Genomic DNA, 19,818 nt, shown 5'->3' on the forward strand with positions numbered 1-19,818 from the left:
GTTGCAGAGCACAGGCTCCGGACGCGCAGGCTCAGCGGCCATGGCTCACGGGCCCAGCCGCTCCGCGGCATGTGGGATCCTCCCAGGCCGGGGCACGAATCTGCGTCTCCTGCATCGGCAGGCGGACTCGCAACCACTGCGCCACCAGGGAAGCCCTGGCAGGCGGATTCTTAACCACTGCACCACCAGGGAAGTCCCAGTGCTGTGCTTTTATGGTAGGCACTCAGAAAAATGTTTCTGTCATCTTTAGGTAACAACTCTAATAGTTGGAACTTCTCTTGACTAAGAACCTATGTCAGAGGGTCCTCAAGACCATCTTCATGTTCAGCGATTCACTAGGCCTCAGAGAACTCAGAAAAGCTGTTATACTCATGGTTTATTACAACAAAAGGATATAGATTAAAATCAACAAAGGGAAAAGGCACATAGGACAAAATCCAGGAGAAACTAGGTGCAAGCTTCTAGCTGTCCTCTCCTCGTAGAGTCACCTGGACAGCACTTAATTCTCCCAGCAATAATGTATGACAACACATATAATGTGCTGCCAAACAGGGTTGCTAACTTGAGCCATGGTGGCCAGGCTTTTTGGGGAGTCAGTTTCGTAGGCATGTGTAATGTGACTGACCTTAGCTACTCAGTCTCCAGCCACTGCCCCCACCCACTCAAGAGGTCAAACTGATATAGTTTAGCCCAAAGCATACAAAGGGGTGTTCACCATAAATCAAGGTTAGTATAAACTATCTGGTGTTACCCAAAGTTTCAGGCATATAAAGACACTCTAATTAGGATATTCCAAGGGCTCAGACAGTTATCTCAAAGGAACCTTTGAGTTTGAGCAAGGGTGGTCCTGAAGATCTTTTCAGTGTGTATAGGGTTTGGGCAACACAGTCCTGCTGAGTTAACTCTTTATTGAACATTTTCCACCCCATCTCCCCCAAAAGATAATTCCTATAAGACTAAGCCAAATGGAGCAATTAACTCCAGAATTAACCAGAAAATTTATGTTACTAACATCTATCCCTAACAGTGTAAATAACATGGCTCTAAAAGTTTTGAAGTTAACTTTGATCCGTGCTAAAATTCTGTAATAAATTTCAAATTAGTAGAGCCTGAGGTAAAAACATTTTTAGTATACCTATAAAGAGCATGCTATCTTATTTAGAATATAAAGGTATTCGGTCACAAGTAATAGTGTAATGTTTAAATATATATTATTTACTAAATCTGGATAATAATGACCTTTTATTTCTCCCCTTGGACATCAAAATTGTATCCTATCTCTGCCCCCAACCCCCTGCCAAGAAAAGTGGGGAAAAAAAAAGAACCGAAAAAGAAAAGTCAATATTTTTGGTTTCTTACCTGGTCTTAAAAGAAGCAGAGAAGGTAGAAAAAACAAGTACAGTGTATGTGATTTAAAAGTGGTTGATCTACCACAGTGAGATATCTCTACACACTTACCAGAAATGGTAAGTGGCTAAAATGGCTAAAATGGTGACAACACCAGATGTTGGCACGGATGCAGAGGAGCTGAATCATTCTTACATTGCTGGTGGGAATGTAAAATGATATTGCCACTCTAGAAAAGAGTATGACAGTTTCTTACAAACTAAACATATGCTTATCATACAGTCCAACTCTAGGGCATTTATCCCAGAGAATAACAACTTCTGTTCACAAAAAAAGCAATGTATACAATGTTCATAGAAGAATGTTTCATTATAGACAAAAATTTGGGAATAACCCAGATTTCCTTCAACAGGTGAATGCTTAAACAAACTATGGTACATCACACCATGGAAGATTACTCAGCAATAAAGAGGAACAACCCTTTGATAAAACAAATACTGTATAATCCCCTTAGGGACCTAGAAAAGGCAAATTCATAGAGACAGAAAGTAGAATAGAGGTTACCAGGAGCTGGGGGGGAGGGAGATTATTTAATAGGTACAGAGTTTATATTTAGCATGATGAAAAGTTCTGGGAATAGATAGTAATGATGCTTATACAGTATTGTACTTAATGCTGCTGATTATATACTTAAACATGGCTAAAACAGTAAATTTTACATATATTTTACCACAGTTTTAAAAAAGAACAGACTTTTGATACCTACAGCAACTTTGAATGCTAAGTGAAAAGAAGCCAATCTCTAAAATTATATTTGCTTTCTGATTTCATGTATATAGCATTATTAAGGTGAGAAGATTATAGAGATGGCAATTATAATAGTGGTTGCTAGGAGAGAGGGAGGTGGCTATAAAAGGGTAGCAATGAGGGGTCTTTATCATGGAACTGTTCACCGTGGTGATTGGTGGTTACATGAATCTGCACACATGATAAAATGGCATAGAACTAAATATACACACAAATAAGTGTGTGTAACTGGTGAAATATGAATAAGGTAGATTTTTATCAGTGTTAATTTCCTCTGCTGTAGTTATGCTAGATATTACCATTGGGGGAAATTGGTTGAAAAGTTTATAAACTCCATATGTATTAGGATGCATGTGAATCTGCAATTATCTCAAAGTAAAAAGTTAAAAAAAAATAACCATGGGGCTTCCCTGGTGGTGCAGTGGTTGAGAGTCCGCCTGCCGATATAGGGGACACAGGTTCGTGCCCCGGTCCGGGAAGATCCCACATGCCGCGGAGCAGCTGCGCCCGTGAGCCATGGCCACAGAGCCTGTGCTTCCGGAGCCTGTGCTCCGCAATGGGAGAGGCCACAACAGTGAGAGGCCCCTGTACCACACACACACAAAAAAAGGGAGAGGCCACAGCAGTGAGAGGCCCGCATACCGCAAATAAATAAATAAATAAATAACCATGATAGGGAGGTGTGTGCCTACTATATACTGTTTCACTGAATTTTTACCTCATCCTTTGAGGTAGTTATTTTTATCCCAAATGTACAGATAAGGAAAGCAAGACAGAGCTTAAAGCGCTTACCCTAGTCATGTGTTCATGCCTTTCTAACTCCCAAATTTAGTTCTTTCTACTGCACTCTATTCCTCTCTCAGCTGAGGTGTCTAGACTAGATGAGTTTTAGCTGAACTGGGCATAAAATATGCCTCTGCCACTCCTTAGCAGCTACCAGCACAACCCTCAACAGAGAAGACTAGACCTTCCAGCTCTCTTCCATGCCCAGACAAACTGTTAGAAAGAACTTTGGTCTCAGGGTATTTGTTCCTGGAGGCATCAAGTCTGTTTATCATCTGTTTGTCAACAGTTGAAAATAAACAGGATTATTTTCCTCCAAACCCCCTAGACTCTTTTGTTCTCCTCTCCTTGCCTGATTCTTTTTCATGCCCTCTCCTTTTACAGTATAGTAGTATCTGAAATTACTAACTTATAATTAAAAACTCATTTATGCTGATATACAGCCTCTCCGGGGTCTGTTTTATTTTCAAGCTTAATTGTGGAGGGACAGACTTGTTACACAAACACTTGCAGGATTATCATTCAGCATAGGTTCTTATTTCTTATCTCCCTCTCCTTCCTCCCTGTCACCCTCCTCCTTCCTCCCTTCCTTCCTTCCTTCCATTAGTAGTTTGGCCATACTATTTATACATGTTGTGCCTGCCTGCTTTTTCATAGGCCCCACTTTCACTATCAGAGGGGTCCTCGTTTGAATAATAAATTATATGATCATTCACCCAGAAAGTCATGGATCTGTTTTCTTATCTAGGAAGGAAAAAAAAGGTTAAGTAGAATTTAAGATGCACTTTATAAATCTTTGTGCTGCATATCATATTTGGTTTGGCATATTTGCTTGTAAGAAACAGAGACTTAAATTACTTCAAGAAAAATGGGTATTTCTTGCAATGATACACTGGCACTGGAATTTGAACCAAAGACAGCTCTAGGGATCAGACTGTATTCTTTATCTTTGTCTCCCAGCTCACTTAGTCTATCTCTGTCTCTAATGATCTGCTTTTTGTGTTTGTTTGCTCTGTGTTTTCTCATTATTGCCCTTTTTTACTTACCTATTTTTTGTTTGTTTCTTGTTTTTTTTTTTTTTTTTGCGGTATGTGGGCCTCTCACTGCTGTGGCCTCTCCCGTTGTGGAGCACAGGCTCCGGATGCGCAGGCTCACGGGCCTAGCCGCTCCGCGGCATATGGGATCTTCCCGGACCGGGGCACAAACCCGTGTCCCCTGCATCGGCAGGCGGATTCTCAACCACTGCGCCACCAGGGAAGCCCTTTGTTTCTTTTAAGTTCAGTGTTAATATCATAGTGATCCCTTCTAACCTTTCAGATGGTGAGAGGTTCTTTACCTGAGATCTATGCATGCTTGAGGAATAACTTAAACTAAAAGTATATGTGTATATATATGTGATTTTTATTGGAAGAGTATCTATAGGCTTCAACAGTCTCAAAGTAGACTGAAACCTAAAAAAAAATTATTTAATATCTTTTCCATTTCTGTCCTTACTGATAACTGGCATAGAACTTCTGAAGTCAAATTCCTAAGACTTAAACTATGGCCCAGTTCTACTTTTTCTACCAGGTTACAGATCATCTTCTAGACTATGGATTAGCTACCCTGGGGTGAGATTCAACCTTCTGGTCTAATCTCTGTGTGATTATGAACTGTGGCTACCTATACAGTAGAACTTATGAGTTTCACTTAAAAGGCACAATGGGAGTCTGAGTACCCTTCATTAAACAAATATTTATTGCATGCATTACTCTTACTCTGGGCAAGGCCCCATGACTTGCTTTCTGAAATAAGCAAATGAATTAAGAATCTAGGCCTCAAAAAAAATGTAGACAACCTAAATGTCCATGAACTGTGAATGGATAAATAAAATGTGGTCGTGAAATATTATTTTCCAGTGAAACGGAATGAAGTGCTAACACATGCTGCAATACGGATGAACCTTGTAAACATGTTATATGAAAGAAGGCAGTCACAAAAGACTGCATATTGTGTTATTTCATGTATAGGAAATGTCCAGAATAGGCAAATCTGTAAAGACAGAAAGTAGCTTAATGGTTATGTAGGGCTCAGGGGGATTGGGATGATGGGGAGTGACTGCTGGTGGGTACAGGGTTGCTTCCGGGGTGACGAAAATGTTCTGAAACTGGTAATGGTCGCATGGCTCTGTGAATATGCCAGCAGTCCACTGAACTGAATACCTGACGTGGGTGAGCTGTATGGTGTGTAAATATATCTCAACAAGTAAAAATAAAAATAATAATTCTGGCCTGAAGAAATTTATAGTCCGTAGAAGATAAGACAAGACAGGTACACAAATAATTATAAATTGAAAGTAGAAAGTTATTGTAAATAGTATTTTAAAAAAATGAGAACCTGGAACATGTTGACACATTTTACATATTGATCACATGATTCACCTTTAATTCTCTAAGAGATGAAGTATTTATGGGGAGAGGGTATGATTACATACAGTTTTGGGTGGGTTGGAGATCAGAGAATTAGTGGAAGAAATAGAATTTGAGTTAGAGCATAAATTGATAACTTTTTGTTTTAAAAAGATAGGAAGAAAATTTTAAAATAAGGGCATTCCAGGCCAATAGAAAATTGAGAGTTCCAAAGCATCTGAGACTTAAAATTGTCAGAAATAAGAGCTAGAGAAGCAAGAAACTGAGCTTGACTAGCTATAATGGTTACTGTTGCCTTGTACCCTAGATTTTCTATGACAGTTCGAATTCAAATATTCCTTTCTTCAGTGAGCTCTAGATGTTGAAAAGCAGTTTATTGGACTTAAGCAGGGCACATTTCAAATGTTTATCAAAAAGAACTTCAACAGCCCATGTGAACTAGTAGATCAATAAGGTCTTACATGCCACTCAACCACATTATAATTGATTTCTTCCAATTTACATGTTTGCATTTGAACATAATCTGTATTTTTGAGCTACTTAAATTTATTTCTACTAAAACTACAAAGTGAAATTGTGGCATTATGATGTATTACTGTCCCTCTCCACTGCCGCCAAGAAGGGGAACCACTAAAGCCTCCACAGATGCCTAACATTTTAGTCATAACTAAAATATATTATTAACGAAAAACTTTATGCAGCCTAAAGAGCAGAATATCTCATGTGGGCTCTTTTGCTAACTTGGGCTACTTTTGCTGGAGGACATTAAAATATCTTGGAATTTCAGTGTGTCAGCATCTAAGCTGTATCTCCCGGACTGCCTGGTAAGAAATAAAGGCTGCATGGACATGAAGGGAAGTATTTTGCATGATAATATATGCGTTATTATAGGTGTTCACTTTATAAAAGCAGTTTGTAAATCTGGCTTTTTAACCTTATAAAAACAAGGATGTTTAAAAATCAGATTCTATAGTTTAATAACCATGTTTTTATTAATATGTTTCAGTTCTGGAGGTGGTTTTTGGCAAACCTGGCTTCTGGTGGAGCTGCTGGGGCAACATCCTTATGTGTAGTATATCCGCTAGATTTTGCCCGAACCCGATTAGGTGTTGATATTGGAAAAGGTACGGGATTTTTAGAAATACTAACTCTTTCTTCTTTGCGTTTTTGAACACTGTATTATCTTTTTAGTTATGCTTATAACAACAGTGTTGTATTCCATCTAAAAATTTTATTCTCAACCAAATGATAAAGTTATAGAGCCTAAAGATTACTACTTTTTTCTTTTCTCTTAAAAGAGGGAAGGGGAAGGCCAGTATTGTAGTAACAAAAAGAGTAAGCACAGAGACTGCTTATAACTTATTTCCAGTTTGTTTGTTTGTTTGTTTAGAGAGCCATCTCCTAGATCCCTTCATGCACTTAGTTTCCTGTCTTGACTGTGGCTCCTCTCTACATTAGGTGTATAACTCTCATCCTAGAGATTCCCTTTTCCTCTGTCCTTACTTATTTATCACATCTTTCTGTGTTTTTGTTACACCCTTGTTTTGGTAGATACGTTCTTTGATAGCTTTCTGAGCTTTCTGAGAAGGGTGGATAGGAGATAAATTGAGATCTTGCATATCTGAAAATGTCTATGTTTCAGCCACTTAATATTTGGCCATATGTAAAATTCTGGATTTAAAATTATTTTCTTTCACAATTTTGAAAGCATTAGTCTGGATTCTAGTTTCTAATACTGCTCTTAAGAAATCATTCTCTTACTGCTGATCCTTTTTATGTGGCTTTTTTTCTTTTTAATTACCTTATATCCCTGATGATCTGACATTCACAATGATGTATCTTTGTGTGAGTCACTTTCAGTAATTGTGGAAGTCACTCAGTTGGCCCCATGTGACTGCAACACAAGTTGGAGCCTTGTGTTCAGTTCTGAGGATGACAGAGGAGTAAGTCACTTGCCTACTCAGCGTGAGGTTGTGGATTTTGAGCATCCAGATGCTAATTTGTTCTCGCCACAACAGTACTTAATTCCTCTAATTTTAAGCCTTTCTGTGGTTATTGGAATCAAATGGCTTGCTTCTCAACAATACCTCCCTCTGCAAGAAATTAGGTTTCAACCTTCTCTGCTCCACTTAGTGAGTTACCATCCTCCACCTCCTTTCCATCTTGCTAAAATTTGTGGATTTTATTCTCGTCATGTACTCTTTTTTGCTTATATGGCTTTAAACCTGTTTTTTCTTTATTATTATTTTAATAGAATTTCTTAAGGGAGCAGAGATTCTTTCAACGAGTATTATTGAGTGCGTGAGGTGAACCAGGCCCTGCTTGAGATACAGGTTGTGTATGTGTAATATACACACACATACACACACACCATATTAAACATGGAGCTCCTGGTTTATGTACCTTACAGTCTAGTGGAGATCACGAGTAGTAAAAAAAAAAAAAAAAAAAAGAATAAATGACTAAAATATACTGTCAGCAAAAAAATACCATGAAAAAAATTTAGGAGAAGAGAGTGACATCAGTTTAGATAAGTGATTAGAGAAAATGCCTCAGAAGGGGTGGCAGTTTGAACAAAGATGAGAATAGGAGTTTCATCTATGATGTTTAACTGGCATTCCAGATTTTTTTGTTATTGTTAAGAAACTGAAAATAACATATGTACCTTGGTTTAATTTCAATTCTATAGTTTTGTTTTCTCTCAGAATTGGGAGAACTTAGTTTATTTTGAAAGATTGTATTCTATATATAATATTTGTAAAATATCAAGTAGTTCTAGGTCAAGGGAAAATAGAAACAAAACCAGCAAACACTAGGAAAATATGACACCACATCTAAAATGCCAGTGATCCTTAAAGTTACTAGTTTTTAGCTTTGTCTTTTTGCTTCATCCGTCCTTTTGCTCTTCAGCTGAAGCAAGTTGTAGTTTTGCATGCCTAAGTATTTTCTGAATGCTGACTAGTAACTTCTCGTAATTTTATTGAAATGTTTTAAGCCAGTCAGATTGCTTGAATTAGTTTGCTTTTATAAGAGATTAATATTTTCAGTTAAAATATCTTAAGATACTACTTGCCATCTTAATTATCTTTAAATGAATGGAAAGGTTTTGACTTGTGCCTTTTTTTTGTTATAAAGATTTCTAAATGTTAGTTCCAGATAATTTAAATCTGTAAAATGTTTAATTTACTTTGATTAAAGTGTTTATCTGGGGCTTCCCTGGTGGCGCAGTGGTTGCGCGTCCGCCTGCCTATGCAGGAGAACCGGGTTCGCGCCCCGGTCTGGGAGGATCCCACATGCCGCGGAGCGGCTGGGCCCGTGAGCCATGGCCGCTGGGCCTGCGCGTCCGGAGCCTGTGCTCCGCAACGGGAGAGGCCACGGCAGAGGGAGGCCCGCATACCACAAAAAAAAAAAAAAAAAAAAAAAAAAAAGTGTTTATCTGATATAATGTTGCTAATAAATTTTAAATGGCTTTATTTTAGGTCCTGAAGAGCGACAATTCAAGGGTTTAGGTGACTGTATTATGAAAATAGCAAAATCAGATGGAATTGTTGGTTTATACCAAGGGTTTGGTGTTTCAGTTCAGGGCATCATTGTGTACCGAGCCTCTTATTTTGGAGCTTATGACACAGTTAAGGTAATTTGGTACTTTAACTAGTATATGTTAAATAAATTGTTTGTTTCTTTTTATTCTAATTAGTAATATGTTCAGCAGGTATGTTTACTTTTAATTATAGAAATCAAAAAAATGATGACATAAGAGATATTATAGCATTCTGTTTAATCATGACTTTGCCATAACCTAATTAAATAATAATTGTATTATGGATCTGACTTTGGATATAAAGCATAAATATAAATGTTAGGTTTTTGTGCTGTTTGCACTGAAAGACTCAAATAGAAAACATGCTCAGTAGGTTATATCATAATTAGATCTTTGGTATATAGGAAGGCATCTTCTAACACAGTTTTTCTGATTTTACATTCATTTTATTATCACTTTTTTACATGCATATTATCAGTTTACTATCATCAATGGAAAGCAAGCAAGGCATAATTAATTAGTTAAATATGATAAATGCTACTATAGCTCAGTGATCTATTGGGTACTGTTAGATTTTGTATTGTATTCTCCAGGTTGTTCTGCAATTTGTCTTTTCAGTTCAGATGTAAATAGCACTTCATAAGGTAGGAAAGAGAAAGATTGTAATAATGGCTACCATTTTTTGAGCTATTACGTAGTTTTGAGAACCTTGTTAAGGACTTTATATCCTCACAGTGTTCTAGGATAGTTTTTAATATATCCCATTTTAAAGATAAATAACCTAGGAATGGCTAAGTAATTTATTTATGTGGCAAGCACAGGTCCCGTGCTCTTAATCACTACATCATAATGCTTCTAAAAAGAAGCAATGAAATTAATCCCAGTATTATTTACTAAATAAGATTAAAACTTGAGGGAAATTTTATAATAGTTTTATATATTATCTCTGCCCTCCCTCATTAGTATAAATGTATCAGTAGTTGAATGTTATTTTTATTGTGGTCTGGACATAATACTTTTAGTTTGTAGTGTATTTTTAGACAGATAAATGGATTAATGGAAATTACAGGATGTTATATATGTTTATTTAATCACAGAAAAATTTATGTTTAATCACCCTCTGCTTTCCTCTATTATCACCTGTAGTAGTTGTAAAATTTAGGAATGTTTCTTCACTAGCTTAGAGCTTTAAAGCTGCTTATCAAACATTATCTGTTACTAATAACAGTCATTCTTTCATCTTTTCCAACTCTATGAGGAAGAACTAGGGAGGAACTTTTTGGTCACTGGCTGCCATCTCTAGTTTTCACTGTTGTTAATAACAAATCTCCTGTAATAGCAGATATGCTATTCTTTTTCAAATATGCTTTTAAAATATAGCCATGTGTGGGATTCTCATTTCTTATTGATCTCCCACTATTATTTTAATCTTTCCACATTAAATCCAACTGTTTTTTTTACTGCATTTTAAGTATAACTGAGCCCTCTTTCATATATTTATAAGAATTATCCTTTGACTTAATGATTTAAGGTATTTTGGAAATTTAGATGGTTACTTGATAATTTTTCTTTTCTAGGGCTTATTACCAAAACCAAAGGAAACTCCTTTTCTTGTCTCCTTTTTCATTGCTCAAGTTGTGACTACATGCTCTGGAATACTCTCTTATCCCTTTGACACAGTTAGAAGACGTATGATGATGCAGGTATTTTATATTATTTGTAAGCTTAATTGAGTTTTCCAGTATTTGATATTCAGATGTAATTTATTAAAATTTTAGAGACATTTTAGCTGAAAGGCATAAGCCATTTGTTTTACTTACTAAAATAAATACATGATGTGTTCTTGTCTTGTATTCTTTCCTATCCCAAAGCAGCCATCATCCAGCAAAGTTTCTTCCATGTCTGCTATCAGAACAGAAATGTCTTTTACTTCTAAAGCATGTATTGTTGTTTGGAGAGTGGAGGGGCATGGCAAGGATTAGATAAGCATGTGTCTATCTTAACTGAATATTATTAGATTAAGTAGAATAAGCCCAGTCATAGGCCACTGACATATGTAATCATTTGTTGTAGTATATTTTAATAAAAGTAAATAAATTTTAACTCCAAGGATGAAGACTTGTTTATAATGATGTATGTTCTAAATGTAAATACCCAAACCAAAATTTTGATAAAGTCAATCTCTATTGCTGTTACTTGTTACATTCATTCAACAAATAATTGAGTGCCTATTCACCAAGCTCTGGTGACACAAATAAAATAAGGCAGAACCTGCACCCAAATTCATAGCATAGTATTGAAGGCATACTGTTAATGGTTTAAGTAGAAATGTGCATAAGGTTCCAGGAATGCAATAGGGGAGGGGTACCCAAATGCTTAAAGTGATCAGATATGGCCTCTTAGAGAGCTAAATCTCAGTAAATAGGCTTTTTCTCCAGACAGTGAAGAATACATTCTCAGCATAGGGGAAAAAACATACCTAGAGGTATGGCTTGAGAAGAATTTCAATATACCCATATGATAGGTTTCGTGAGAGCACATGAAAATAATGAGGCCAGAAAGCTGTGTTTGTTATGTGCCAGAACTGTCCTAAGCATTTTACACTTTGACTCATTTAATTCTCAAAACAATGCTATGAGGTGTAGTTATCTTCATTATCCTCTACAAAATGGTCCTGGAAGAACCCAGTGGGCCACCTGAAAGAGTAAAGCATATCTAACCTATTGCTTCATTTATGGACTATCCTTAAAGTTGTTCCTTTTATATCTGTGTTTCCTCTTGATCTATGTCTAGCTCTAGTTTAATAAACTGAAACACTTTTGAAAATTAATTTGTGAATAGACTGTGGATTAAGTAAATGGTACTGTATCAATGTTAAATTGTTTGATTTTGATAACTGTACTTTGGGTATGTAAGAAAATGCACACTGAAATGTTTAAAAATAAGGGGCAATGATAGCTGCAATTTACTGTCAAAATAATTCAGAAAAAAAATTGTGGGTGTGGATTTTTATATATATGTGTGCATTGCTATATGTATAAAACCGTACCACTGCCATAGCATAGTACCAAAGACTGGGTGACTTAACAGACATTTATTTTCTAACACTTTGGTAGGTTAAAAGTCAGTCACGGTGTCCAGCAGGGTTGGTGTCTTCTGAGGGCTTCTCTCCTTGGCTTGTAGATGGCCTTCTTCTCCCTGTGTCTTCTCATGGTCCTTTTTCTGTTTCTTTTCTTACAAGGCTGATCATATGGATTAGGGCCCGCTCTAATGAGCTCATTTAACCATAATTATTTTTATAAAGACCTGGTCTCCAAATTTAGTCACAGTCTGAGGTTCTGGGGTTAGGTCTTCAATATATGAATTTTGTGGGGACACAATTCATAACAGTATTCTTTAATTTTTGCATTTTGATTTTATATCCCACAACTTTGTTAAGCCATATTACAAACACTATATGTACACCCTTTGAAGTTTTTTTTTGTTTTTACACACAGAGTGATATAATCTGCAAATAATAGCAGGCTTTTTTCCCTTCCTTATCAAATCTTATGCCTTTTATTCCTTTTCTTGCCTTTCTGCACTGGTTGAGACCTCTGATTCAGTGTTACATTAAAGAAGTAATAACTGGCAACCTTGTTTTGGTCCTAGTCTTACCGGGAATACCTTCAATGTTACAGATTACAAAGTTTTATGTTCACTGTGGATTTTTCGTAGTTATCCTTTTTTATATTATGACTGGTCCTTTCTGTTTTGGATTCCAGTAATTTTTAATCATGAATGGTGGTCATGTTTTTTTCTATATCGAGATGATCATATCATTTTTCTTATATGCCTGGGATCAATCCAGCTCGGTCATGATGTATTGTATTTTGTACCCCTTGCAGGGTTTGATTTGCTGGGTTTTGTTCAGGATTTTTGTATCCGTGGTTTCTGTGACATAAGCTTGTCATTTTTTTCCTTCTTGTGTTATCCTAGTCTAATTTTGGTATCAAGTCTATGCAAGCCTCATAAAATATATTAGGGAGTCTCCCCACTTTTTCTCTTCTTTGGAATAATTTCTCTGAGATTGGAATTAAATTTCCATTGAATGTTTAGTAGAACTCACATATAAAGCCATCTGGACACGTGGTTTTCTTTTTTTTTTTTATTTTTATTTTTATTTTTTGTGGTACGTGGGCCTCTCACTGCTGTGGCCTCTCCCATTGAGGAGCACAGGCTCCGGACGCGCAGGCCCAGCGGCCATGGCTCACGGGCCCAGCCGCCCCGCGGCACGTGGGATCCTCCCGGACCGGGGCACGAACCCGTGTCCCCTGCATCGGCAGGCGGACTCTCAACCACTGCGCCACCAGGGAAGCCCAGTGGTTTTCTAATTTATGAGAAGATTTACAACAACTGATTGAATTTCTTTAACGAATTTAGTGTATTCTAAAGTTTTTTCCTATTCTGTTGGTAAATTATACTTTTTAGGAATTTATTTTGTCTGTGTTTTCAGAATAATTGTCATAAAGTTGTTCATAATATCATCTTGCTCTTTCTTAATCTCTGGGTCATCTGCAATGATGTTACCTTTGCCACTTCTAATAATTTGGGCATCTTTTCTTGTTTTTCCTGAAACAGTGTTTCTAGAAATTTGTCAAAGTATTTCAGATAACTAACTTTTGACTTTTTATGCTTTCTCTTGCGTTTATTATTTCTGGTGGTTAAAGTTACCACTCAAGCTGCATCTTACAAATTTAGTTGAGGAGTTTTGTGGTTGTTTGTTAGGTTTTAAATATTTTCTAAGATGTGTTTTTCTTAATACCCAAACGTGATATTTTTCTAGTTATCTTTTTTGTTCTTGATTTCTCTCTTAATTGCAATGTGGTGAGAGGATAAATTATGGTATGTGATGCCAATCTTTTAAAATTTGTTAAGCCTAATATGTTGCCATTTTTCAAGTGTGCCTGAGAAGCATAAGTATTCTGCAGTCAGTGGGAACAATACTCAATATATGACCATTAACTCAACATACTTACTCAATACAGTGTTCATTTTAATCTATCCCTGTTGCTAAATTAAATTGTCTTATGATAAAAGATGTTAAGATAATGGCAAACTCTTTGTCTTTCTTTGTATAGAGTGGTGAGGCTGAACGGCAATATAAAGGAACTTTAGACTGCTTTGTGAAGATATACCAACACGAGGGAATTGGCGCATTTTTTCGTGGTGCCTTCTCCAATATCCTTCGTGGTACAGGGGGTGCTTTGGTGTTGGTATTATATGATAAAATTAAAGACCTCTTTAATATTGATATTGGAGGTGGTTCATCAGGAGATTAAATTGAAAAATGTATATAGTTAACTTATTAAACATACAAATTACATAGCTGCCATTTGTGTACATTTTGATAGTGTGTTATTACTGTCAGTATTTTCTTAAAGTGCTAATTCTGCAGTGAAGCATAGGCTTTTTTCAAGGATTTAAATACTAAAAAATCAAATAAATGTGGTTTCTTTCCTACTTAGACTCAAACTCACTTTAGAGAAATTTTACTTAAGTGGTACATGTTATTTTTATTAGTTTAAAATCTTTTTCTTTTGTGACTAAAAAAAGTAAAATTTATAATGCTAAAATGTAAGAAATGAAAGTATCTTCTTTTAAAATGATACTCTTTTAATGTAACTGTCTCCCCATCTTTTAAAATCATATGATATGACAAATATTTCTTCAAAGCTTATTAGGAGATGTTATCATGATATCTGTGGGCATAAGTAAGCTTTATTCTACAACATCTCTACTAAAGCAGCTCAGGTTGTTACTGTGTATTGTGTTTATGGTATCATATAGCTTTTGATAAGCACAGATTCTAGATCTGATCATAAAATTGATAACGACTTTAATGACACTGCAAACTGTAGTTGGAAAGTAAAAGATATAAAAATGGCATATCTGTTAACTTTTATCTATAAAATAAATAAACTCTTGCTAATGTGAATATATCTTGGAACAAAAAATATCCCCTTGAAAACTACTTTGTGTACTTTGTATTGATGATAATAAAGGAAGTTTAAAACTTATGCCTAAAAAAAAAAAAACTTATGCCTGAGCTTTATTTTCCTTGATTCTAACTTATTAATAAGCAGAGAGTAACCAAATTTTTGTTAGAATTGAGAACTGGCTTAAAGACAGAAAGCAAGGTTTTCAAGGTTTTGTACAGGAGTCTGTCTTGTTTTTCAGAAATGTTGTAGAAGATAGTACATTTGAAATCCCCAAGATTTTAAGTTTTCGTGGGTAAAGGAATGTTAAGCTAGTGGGGATAAACTATAGAAGGATTTTGTGAGGCTGTGAGTGGGCAAAACCAAAAAAGGGTGAATGAACTTACTGGTGCACAGGGCAAAGTATATTTCACGGAAAATAATCCAAACTATACTTTTTAATATACTGGTGTTACCACTTGAGGAAAAAAGTTAACTCTTTTGAAAACTCTCAACATGATTTCTTGCAGTGGTCAACATAATGCAAAAAGTTATATAACACGATAGAAGACGCTTCTATACTATCACTAGTTCTGTTTACCACAACAAAAGGAAGATTTAAGATGGCCCAAAGAAAATCAGTTAAAGTAATAAAATATTAGGAATAGTGTCCCGTATAAACTAAGAAAAGATAAAAGTTTTTAATTTGTTTAGGGACATGCTTAGAGGCAAAAAGTCTTTAAAATCTTGAATGGCATCTATAGAGAGCAAACAGAATTTAATTACTAAATTGCTAGACCAAAAACCTGTTCTTTGAATCCTGGAACATGTATATAGTTAGGACAAAAGAAAATAAAATGTTACCTAGGGGACTGAAACTGAACATGCTGTGCCTACCAACCACACAAACTGTCCAATAAAGTTGAAAGGTTGGAAGGAGTTTTACTTAAGAGGAAAAACTAGGAAGATAGGCACCAAACCATAATATACAAGGAGGATTGCCAACCATCTCAAAGCAGTGAGTAGGAAAAAGGAAGTCATCTGTGAGAAATCGTAACCCCCAGGCTTGTGTCACAACAAAGTATAGAATATATACATAAGTACTACCTGTGATACAGGAACTCCAAACTGAATAAGTAAAACTGTTCTAGGACCAGTGAGACTTCCTCAGGGCTCTGACAGAAACAAATACAAAACCTCTCTGGGACACTTCTATGACCCAGGGCACACAAAAATCCCACAGAAAAAGCAGCCTTACTGAGGATGAATTCATGGTGAAAACATAAATCATATGAGGAAACAAGCACTGTGTAGCAGAGTTGGTAGATACAATCAGAATTAGCAATTAGCACCCTAATTCTAAGAACTAAAAATGTGATAAAATACTCTAAAATGCTATAAAGTTAGAATGTTTAAAATGATTAATAGATTTTTTTAAAGGAAGCAAAATAATACAAATAGTACAGTATGAAAGAACAGACAAGTTTGAAAGAACATCTAGAAATGGTAGAGTGCTTGAAATTAAAAACATGACAAAAAGAGGCTAAGAGTCGTAGAAGTTAGAATAGAGACCCTACACATTCTAATAGGAGATCTAGAAGAAACTGAAAAGAAGGGTGAGAGGCAGTAATCAAAGGACAATGTGTGAGACTTCTCCAGAACCTAAAAAATCTATCCATCCTCAGGTTAATAAAAAATTCCCAGTAAATTTAAAAAAATTTTAGTGCTATAAATTTTATTGAAGATGTTGGGATAGTACTTTATATTTGTGCTGTATTACACAAACATATTTCTAAAGCACTGACATACATATTAGAAATAACCCTTGAAGTGAGGTAGATAATAACTGGGGAGGTTAAATGATTTGCCCCAAATCACAAAAGTTAGTGGCAAATCTTGGACACTCCCTATATCTAATTTAAAGTTCTTTTTACTAATACTATACAACTAGTATATTTTAGGATAATATAACCTGAGAGCTCAGTTGGCCTTGTAGAATGCAGAATCCACCATCTTCATTTTACAGAAGAAGGAACTACACCCCAGAGATTTCTGTGGCTTGCCCAGAGAGGCACAGGTTGTTGTTGTTCATTCCATCATTGGAATCGGGTCAGCATCTGGTTCTTGCAGTAGTCCTCTTTTCAGGAAACAGGGTCAGGTAAAGGTTGGGTACACCTGCTCTGGAATCAAATCCCTACTCAGCTCTTACTGGCTGTATAACTTTGGGAAATCATTTTTTTTTGTTCATTTTTATTGGAGTATAGTTGCTTTACAGTGTTGTGTTAGTTTCTGCTGTACAGCAAAGTGAATCAGCTATACATATATTTTTAAAAATCCACATTAGACACATCCTAATGAACCTACAAAATATCAAAGAAATAAAACTCATGACTTGCAAAGGAACACTATTTAGACTCATCAATAATAATGGATGCCAAAAGATACAGGACAGTTACTGTCAATCAAGAATTGTATTGTCAACCAAATTATTATTCAAAAGTTAAGGTAAAGAAAGATTTTTAGACAGAAACAAAAAATTCACCATTCAGAGACCTTTACTGAAAACCCAGAAGGAAAGAGGTATGCAAGAAGCAATGAAATAAACAAATTGGTAAACATATTGGTAAACCAAGATAAACACTGGCTGTAAAAGACTTTTTGGTGGAAGAAGTAATGTAACTTGGTGAATTGGGGAATAATTTAGTCTCTTTCTCAGTTTTCTTGGGAGCCTACACACATTTTGGTCTCTTCTTGCAGTTTTTCAGGGGCAGGCCCCAGTGTAAAACTAGGCATATTACTATAACTAGGCAGGTAAGTCTGCTTAATTCTGGAGTGCAATAATTATAAGCCCATAGACACATTTCTGTAATATCAGTAAAGCTGATTTTTTTTAATCTCCATTGCCCACTCTTCTAGCTCAACTGTTTGAAAATTCAAGTAGAGATTCAGCTAAAATGGTATCTAGAAGGAAATTTATGGCTGCAAATATATGTATTAGAAAACAAGAAAGACAAAATTAATGAGCTGGGTGTTAGAAAAAGAACAAAGTAAACAAAGAAATATAGGAGATAATAAAGAGCAGATGAAATAGAAAACAAAGACATAATAAAAAGGCAAGAAACCCAGAAGCACTTTAAGAAACCACTAGTGATAGGAGCCAAGAAAAGAGATTCAAATAATATTAAGAATGAGAATATTGGACATATAGAAAAGATTTTTTAAATAAATGAATAATCAGCTTTATGCTAACAAACGTGAAGGCTTAACATGAAATGGTCAATTTTCAATAAAAATATAAATCAATATTGATACAAGAAATAATAGAAAACAAAGACTATATCCCCTAAAGAAACTTAACCCATGGTCATAAATCTACTTGTAAGCTCCAGGCCAAGATGGTTTTCAGCCTTGTCTTACCAAAACTTGCCAGAGAAAAGAAAAAGGGGAAACCTCCTCAACTTCTTCTATGAAGCTAGTATAATCTTGATATTAGCAAGAAGAGTAAAGAAAGGAAAATTAAACCTTATAGATACAAACATTCTAAATAAAAGAATCACAAGCTAAATCCAATATATCTAAAAACAGAACCATCATGGGTGGCCTAACAGGTTTATCCGAGGAATACAGGGATATTAGAAAATATTAGTATTACTCACCACATTAACTGATTTAGGGAGAAAAAAGATCATTTCAATAGATGATGAATAGCGTTTGTTCAGTTTCAGTATCCACTTATGAGAAAAAACTCTGAGCACGGAAAAGAGGATAATTTTAGCTTTTTTATATCAACACAGAAGTATTTTCTTTAACGTTAAGCACAAGACAAGGATGCTCACCGCTATAGCTTATATTCACCATTGTACTGAAGAGCTTGGGCAACATAATTAAGGAAAAACAAGAAGTAGGATTAAAAATGAAGAAAAAATTTGGTTATTTCCCAGACCATAGGGTTCTATATACAGAAAATCCAAGAAACTCTACAAATACTAGAATTTATGAGAATACAGCAGGATTGATGGATACATTGATCAATATACATAAATCAACGTAATTCCTATGTTGTAGCAGCAGCTGGGCATACCTACCATGTATTGGCCTTTTTGGTTCCAGGCATTGTGGCTATGCTCACATTATTTAATAATAAAAACAGCCTCATAGGTGTATTTGTCATCTTCATTTTAACAGGTTTTGAACCTGGGACTTGGGTAACTTGCCGAAGGTCCTACTGCTAGTAACTTAGGTGAGGCTGGGACTACAACCCAAGTCTATGTGACCCCAACTATGTGACTCTCATTTCCTCCCAGTAAATGTACAGAATGTAATGATAATAATCCCTTGTTCCTGACCCCAACTCTTTCTTTTTACTCTGATACTTTGTGTTTTTTTAATAGGAAAATTATTCTCACACCCTCAAGTTGTACACACAACATGGAGAAATAAATGGCCCTAGGAGAATTTCAGGATATTCTGGACTAAATCCAGACGGTGGTGGGCCTAAAAGGATGGTGGCCGCAGGGGCAACTGAGGAGAGCGGGGAGAAGCCGGAAAACGCCCAGCAGCACTGGGGCCCTGGGTCTGTTGGGAGCAGCGGCACCCAGTCCCCGGCTGCTCACGCACTGCCTGCTGGGAGGCGAGGCCGCGACACCCGCCGCGTCGGAGAGGACAGAGGACAGCGTCGACGGGTGTCACCGACTTCTCCGGTGTGCTTGTGAGACGGAAGAGCGGTGTGATTCTTTAACCTAGAAAGACCAGAGCCAAAACATTACATTGCGGTCTCCACAGTACCGCCCTTGAAAACGGATTTCACGTTCCTCGTAGCAACAGCCGCAGGAGCTATAGCCACCCTTGCTGCTGCGGCTGTTGCAGCATTGATAGTGGTAAGAAGTCTAAGTTCTTTTAGAAAGTGGACAAAGAAGGACAATGAGCGTACGAAAAAACCTCGTAAAAAAGTCTCTTTCATGAGACCAACCAATGG

The 19,818-nt window shown here is 36.2% G+C and overlaps 1 protein-coding gene across 1 annotated transcript in view; it reads left to right on the forward strand.

Annotated features, from left to right (window-relative positions):
- SLC25A31 (solute carrier family 25 member 31) overlaps positions 1–14,945 on the forward strand; it is a 31,162-nt gene extending 16,217 nt beyond the window's left edge. Inside the window, exons 3-6 of the mRNA XM_007113500.2 lie at positions 6,352–6,469; positions 8,825–8,979; positions 10,464–10,589; positions 14,007–14,945. Of these exons, the coding sequence (XP_007113562.2) occupies positions 6,352–6,469; positions 8,825–8,979; positions 10,464–10,589; positions 14,007–14,207 (600 nt within the window). The 3' untranslated portion in view covers positions 14,208–14,945. The remainder of the gene's footprint in view (positions 1–6,351; positions 6,470–8,824; positions 8,980–10,463; positions 10,590–14,006) is intronic.
- Positions 14,946–19,818: the final 4,873 nt, after the last annotated feature.

The sequence above is a fragment of the Physeter macrocephalus genome, chromosome 7 (assembly GCF_002837175.3).
Source record: "Physeter macrocephalus isolate SW-GA chromosome 7, ASM283717v5, whole genome shotgun sequence".
NCBI lineage: Eukaryota > Metazoa > Chordata > Mammalia > Artiodactyla > Physeteridae > Physeter > Physeter macrocephalus.